General features: G+C 47.2%; 1 protein-coding gene across 1 annotated transcript in view; it reads left to right on the top strand.

The window, feature by feature from the left end:
* The window catches only part of Btbd11 (BTB domain containing 11), a 273,159-nt gene extending 266,432 nt beyond the window's left edge, over positions 1 to 6,727 (top strand). Inside the window, exons 16-17 of the mRNA XM_021174021.2 lie at positions 1,069 to 1,182; positions 4,572 to 6,727. Of these exons, the coding sequence (XP_021029680.1) occupies positions 1,069 to 1,182; positions 4,572 to 4,781 (324 nt within the window). The 3' untranslated portion in view covers positions 4,782 to 6,727. The remainder of the gene's footprint in view (positions 1 to 1,068; positions 1,183 to 4,571) is intronic.
* Positions 6,728 to 6,941: the final 214 nt, after the last annotated feature.

The following is a 6,941-nucleotide window of genomic DNA, read 5'->3' on the forward strand; positions in this document are numbered from 1 at the left end:
AAGAAAAAGAAAAAGAAAAAGAAAAAGAAAAAGAAAAAGAAAGAAACCCAAGAAAGCTTACGATAAACCCCACTTTGCTCCCACACACACTTGGGAAACTATAGCACCCCCTCTCCAGAACCTGTCACTCTCAGTAGACTTCTGTGAGCCTCCCATGGCCCAGAGCTGACCTTGGCTGGGCTGGGGGTGGCAGTGGTCCGATGGGGTGAAGAACCAGACCTCCTGGACTCTGTCAAGGGAAGCAGGACTGAAATAGCTTCTAGATAGGAAGTACCATAAGGAAGATGAAGAAGGGGGACAGGGATGAGGGGAAGGTCCCTGAGGTGGGGTGGCAAAGAAAGACCCTCCGAGGTATGACATCAGAGTAGAGATCCAGGGAACACAGGCAAGGGGGAGCCACGGTGATACCCACCTTACTAATATGTGTCATATCCCCTTCTCCTTGCTAGATGTGATCTGGGGCACTTGGGGTTCACCTGCTATCACAGGTGTGTCTGTGATTCACTTCACCATGCTCTCTGTCCCAAGTAGACTTGCGTAGCCAGGGCCTGTCCCCCTGGTCTCACCTTACGCCTGCAGTATACTCCAGCCATCTCTATTTCCTGACTTTCAGCCAGGCATCCTGTGGGTTGCGGCTGTTTGCATTGCTTTTCTATTGCTGTCTCAAAACACTCTGACTAAGGCAACTTGAAGAAGAGAAGGTTTATTTGAGCTTGCAGTCATATTACTGCCGTGGAGACCACAGGTGGCAGCCATGGTGGCTGGAGCAGCAGAGAGCTCACTCACATCTTGAACCAGAAACACAAAGTAGGGAGAGGCAACTGGGAATAGGGAAAGGCCCTCAGCTCTCGAAGCCTGCTTCCTGTGGTGTACCTCCTCCAACAAAGCCTCACCTCTTAAACTGTCCCTCCCCAGACAGTGTCATCAGCTGGGGACGACGTGCTCAAATGCCTGGGACTATGGGGGATAGTTCTCATTCACACCATCACAGGGGCTCACTCCAGTAGTCTGGCTGCTCTTTCTTCTGCCCCTTCCCTGCCTCTAACAGGCCCTTTTTGTGAATTCTAGCTTCTGTCTGCTGCTAAATTTTTCCAGCTGGAGGCTCTGCAGCGACACTGTGAGATTATCTGTGCAAAAAGCATCAATACTGACAACTGTGTGGATATCTACAGCCATGCCAAGGTAGGTCCCCCTGTGTTGTGTTGCTTGGGATTAAACTCTGGGCCTTAGCACATGTCAGCCAGTTGTTTCTGCTGCTCAGTTCTGTCCTCAACCTGAGGGGTTTTCTTCCCTGCTTCAGATCTGCTATCTCTTGGGCCTTGTTTCTTCCTTGTACACTGGAAGGTAAGCTAGGCAATGGTGGTCTCTTTAAGAGTGTCATTCACTCGTCAGTGACAAGACTTACATCACAGACTCATTCCTCAGGCCTGGGCTGGGCTCTCAACTCTGCTTCCTAATCAGGCTCTAGCTGATGGCTCTGCTAACCAGTGATCTTGAATAGAAGATTTTAGAACGGTGGGCCTCAAAATGTGGTCGCCAACTCAACAGCAGGCACAAGGAATTTGTTAGGAAATCACACCCCAGATTTATCAAACCAGAAACTCAGGAGGTGGGCGGGGGAGTTGTTCCTACGCAGTCACATCTATCAAGCCAAAAATTTGGGGTGAGGGGTGTTCCTGATTCCAGTGTAAGTTCAAGTGTGTGTTAATTATGTTTTTGTTGCTGATAAAACACCACAACAAAGGCAGTTTATAGAGGGAAGGGCTAATTTGGGCTTCCAGTCGGATAAGAGTCTGTCATGGTAAGGAGGCAAGAGGCAGGCGTGATGGCAGGAGCAGGAATCTGAAGGCTCACATCTTCAATCAGCGAACATGAAGCAAAGAAAATGGATTTGAATGGGCCTGTTTCTGTGCTCTCTCTCTCTCTCTCTCTCTCTCTCTCTCTCTCTCTCTCTCTCTCTCTCTCTCTCTCTTTCACATGATATTCTGGTTAGTGTGGATTACACCCAAATCTGGATCCTAAGAATCTAAGCATTTTTCTTTTTCTTTTTGAGAGAGTCACTATGTAGCTGGCTTTGAATTCTCCATCCTTCTGCTTTGACCCTGAAGACTGAAATTTTTACCTGGACCCCAACTAAGCAGTATTTGTCTTCATCTTAAATGGGTTGTTTTGCATAGTGGCACTACCCAGAGAGACCTTCTGTGCTCAGGAAGAGGACCAGTGTCTTCCTCCTCTCCTCCCCTAACCGTGGTTGTTTGATCACTGTGGGTAGCTTTTCTGTGGCTTTCCACCTTGGCTGAGTCCTGTCTGTATCCTAAGAGTCCTTAGTACGTTCCGTCAGCAGCACATGCCCTGATGTAATAATGAAAACTGATGCCATGTGAGTCCCAGCAGGGAATGCAGGCCAAGAGCACCCATGACAGGGGAGCAGCCTCCCATTATACCCTTGTGGCCAGGGCCTCTGTTTTGACAGACATCAGCTTCCACTTCCAAGATCCCATCCTGGAGTGGCGCCAGTATTAACATCTGCCATTTGTGATATTTGCATGTGGGAAAGGGCAGGGCCAGCTGCTTCCTGCCCTATGTGTACACTACTTCTCTCAGCTATGGACGGTGCAACCTCCACAGATGATCCTGAGCCACTGGGATTCTTGTACTGACAGATTGTGCTGCGGATTGACTGTAGAGCAATAAGAAGCAGGGAAGCACCAGTTGCTACAGACACTTAGAGTAAACAGCCAGGTTCCAAATGTTCGCAGGGACCTCCACAGCATCCTGTGTGCTTCAGGGAAGTGCTTGAGACAGCTATGGCATTTAGACAGATGAGAAACCTGGTCCTTTGATGCATCTCTTCTTAGCATCTCTTAGCATCGTCTTAGCATCTCTTCTTCCCAGACACTGTCTCGACTGCTCAGGGTTGAGCCTCTGATGGCCCTTTCAGGTTGTTTGTGTTTGAAAAGGAAGACAAACTGGTTCATCAAATACAGTAAAGCTCAATCACAGTACCAGTATTGTGAGGGAAAGAACACAGGAGCGCCCTCCTCTAGGGTTTATTGACCTACGTTTTCATGACTCGGACCGTACTCATCTGAATGTAATAAAGAAACCGGTAAGACATTCTAGGCCTAGTGACTCATTCCTGTAATCCCAACACTTGGGAGGCAGAGGCAGGAGGATCAGAAGGTCGAGACAGTCCTCAGCCACAGCGAAAGTTGGAATTCAGCCAAGTATGTGAGACCCTCATCTTAGAAAAGACATTAGTAAGGCATGATCTCTGCATTTGAAAATGTAACAGGACAATAAGCAGCAAGCATGTTCTGCGAAGGGGCAGATAATTATCGGCAACTTTGCTCGCAATACTGCAGGCTTGGGAGGAGAGATGGTTTGTTTTCATGGTTTATTTTGTTTGCCCCTACCTGATTCCACCTCTACTGCAGAAACAATCACACACAAGCAGATAACCAACAGTGTGGCTGTATTCTAATAAAACTTTATTTATATAACAAATTGTGAGCTAAATTTAACAGTGGGGTAGGGGGTAGGGGAACTGTAGTCTATAAGTCTCTGTCTAGGAGATGAGAGATGAGAGTTTCAGTCCCATGTGGATCTGTTAATTGGTTGTGTGGAGATGAGAAGAAGGGGCTGATCTATAGCCACATTCAGCTAATGTTAGCAGCTATAACAAATGCAAGTATGTTGCATTACTTCTCTTTGATACTAACTCGTGTGGCATGACACTTATCTACAAAGCAAGCTCCAAGGGCCACTCTGAGCCTCAGTTTCCCTATCTGTAGAATGAGGTATTGCAGTAAATATTATTTGGGGGTTTCTATCACACCTGAGACTTAGTTCCCAAATAAAAGACACAAAACATTTATATTTATAATAAGCCTTTAAAAACGACAGTTGGGCAGATATCAGTCCTCTCTGCTTCCCTGTCGGTAATCCCGAGACATCACTCACCGTGTTCCTACAGGCTGTCCCTCTTGATCCATCTACCCCATGATGCCTTCCTCCTTCCTCTTCTCCCTCTCCTTGTGGTCTCTCCTCAAATCCCAAGCCCAGGAACTGAAGCCCCACCTACCTCTCTTCAGCCCAGCTACAGGCTGTAGGCATCTTTATTAACCAAGAGTTTTACATTAAGGAGCAAGATTTTCACAACACAAGCTGGCATGTGTGAGGGTTCATGAGGCAGCTAGACCTTGGGATACAGAATTTAGCATTGTTCTACGTAGCAATAGACCAAACCCCAACAACAAGGCCCTGTACTCTGATGCCCAAGAGCAGGACTCACGTTGAAGGGGTGAGCTCAGTGCTGACATCTCTCCCGGCCTGCATTCTGTGCCTGTATGTGAAGGTATCTGACAGAATACCAATTCCCTGGCTGGTGCTCCAGCTGCTCAGTTTCCTTGAAGACCACAGAGTCCTAAACAGTGGTCCTAGGCTACCTCACCCATTCTAAAGCTGGGGATAGGAGGGTAGGATGAAGGAAGCACCAGGCTGCTGCAGTGGAGTAAATGTCCACCATCTTTCCCTCAGTAACCTGCTGCCTCCTTTCCCTCTCCCCACAGTTCCTTGGGGTGACAGAGCTCTCGGCGTACTGTGAAGGCTACTTTCTTAAAAATATGATGGTCCTCATCGAAAACGAAGCGTTCAAGCAGCTCCTGTACGACAAAAATGGCGAAGGGGCGGGCCAGGATGTGCTTCAGGACTTACAGAGGACGTTGGCCATTAGGATTCAGTCTATCCACCTGTCGTCTTCCAAGGGCTCCGTGGTATGAGATGTCCCATGAGGCAATGGTTCCCAGGAGCAAGGTTTCTGGTGCCCTTTCTGCACTGGCACCACAAAAACACAAAAATTGTTCCTGGTGTCTGTCTGTCTGTACTGGGCCAAGGAGCTGCCTCCACTGCCTCAGCTACTCTCCGGTCAGTGAACTTGGCTTCCGTGTGCTCCTGAGTGAAGAACCGTCCGTGCGTCTGCAGGTTAGATTGTAGCAGAGGCCAGAACCTGCAGGCCAACTCACAGCAGCCAAGCCCCCTCCAGTGCCCCGGAGCCATGGGCACCTGCTGCCAAAGACCATGATCTAGCAGACGGACCAAGGCTTAGAGATCTCTGCTTCCTGGTTGACTGATGAAAACCTCAGTAGTATGACCTTGAAAAGCATCACATCACCCACGAATGACCTTGGAGGCTGTACTTGCTCAGGCATCAGCCCTGGTGGCTAGTTGTTGATGCCATTGCCCGGCATGAGGAAGTCACATGGCCAATTTTTAGGGGTGGGAACTTTTTAAAAAATGTTCGTGTCTAGCAAACACAGAGCAGTCTGGTAGTTTCGAATATATTTCTAAAAGCTTAACAGTTCATTTTCGACTGAATTGTGTTTAGGGAATCTGTGTTTGGGGTTCTTTTCGTTTTTTTTTTAGACAGTGAGTTGCAGGTCCGTGCTGTGTAAACTTGCATCCGACAAATTCCTGCTGATACTATACAAGGTCACATATTCCTGCCTTAGTGATTCGATCATGGTTCCACAAAAGAGGTGCACTGCCAATTATCTCTAATTATCTCGAATCCAATAGTTGACAATAACCTGCATGCTGATTGTGGTTTGGGGGTGAGACTAGGGCACCCCCACATAACAAAACATGCATTTGCATGGACCAAACCTGTACAACATCATGTTTGTGCTTTGTTTTCTTTTGCCAACGTGAGAGATGTTCTCTCGCTTCTTGCTGAAAGCCCACTTGGTGAAACAGGCCTATCTGTTTCTTTTCCTGATCACGAATGGCTCCGGGGATACTTTTGCAGAAACATGTTCATTTCTGATAACTGAGTGGGGGTGGGGGAGCACGTCAGAGAATCTACTATTAATCTCAGAGCTTTATCTGTATTCTCAGAAGATGTTCATAGTTTGTTACTAGCCAGAGAGCATTATGACTATGTTAGATTATTTTTAAAGATGAAAAGTGTAAGATAGGCTTGACACTCTCTGGATTCTGAGAGTGTGCAGTCTACAATTATCTATGATGAAAGTTTATATTGACAGGGTTGTGTTTACTCTGCCATATAATATATATACATAGATGTATATATATATATATGCAAAAGAGATTGGTAAAGTGCCACAATACTCCAAATAATTCTTGAGTTGCGGCCCTTTTTTTCTTTCCTTGTTCTTTATTCTTAATCCTAGATATGTTAAGGTAAAAGCTAGGAGAATGGCTTTTGTCTTTTGGGATGGCCAAGTTTTGTTGTATAACCCCATTTCCTAGCATGATTTTTGGGAAGTTACACCAAACCCTAGAGTCTACAGGAACTTGTATCCTTCGCCTGTTGTCCTACTCCCTCAACACCTGTCAAGGATCCATGTCAAGTCTCGTTTCATGGGTGTGGTGTGCAAGGTACCCAGTCTGAGTCTGTCTGAAGCATCAACTCCTTTGTGATGCAGGCCCCCGAGGCCTCTCTCTTCCATGTAGTCATCCATGAGCCTACCCAGCCCTACTATCAAATGATTATGGGAACTGCTTGAGGTGACAACCAAGTCACAGACACAGGGTGACACACTGTCGCTTGCCTTCAGGGATGCTGCTCTCTGACCCAGCTGGTTCTCTGTGGATGTCGAACACTCTCTGGACCTCCAGGTGTTGATCTGTACATTGGTAACTCCCACCTAGACCTCTGTTCAGTTTGGTGTGCTTTCTCTGCCATTAAAAGAAATTATTTCCCACAGTTTGCATCCTCTTTATGGTACACAGGAGTGCTTCCTCCCTTGGCTCATGCCTGGGCTCCCTCAGCTAAAAGATTGGAATGCAGCTCTGCAGAAAATGTGGAGGATAGGAATGGTACCACAGAGAGGACAGAGAGGATGAGATGCATGCTGAGCAGGGTGGAAGGGTCTGTACACACGCCGGAGTGATTCTCCAGGTTTCCTTTCCACAGGTAC

This window comes from Mus caroli, chromosome 10, assembly GCF_900094665.2.
Source record: "Mus caroli chromosome 10, CAROLI_EIJ_v1.1, whole genome shotgun sequence".
In the NCBI taxonomy this organism is placed as follows: domain Eukaryota; kingdom Metazoa; phylum Chordata; class Mammalia; order Rodentia; family Muridae; genus Mus; species Mus caroli.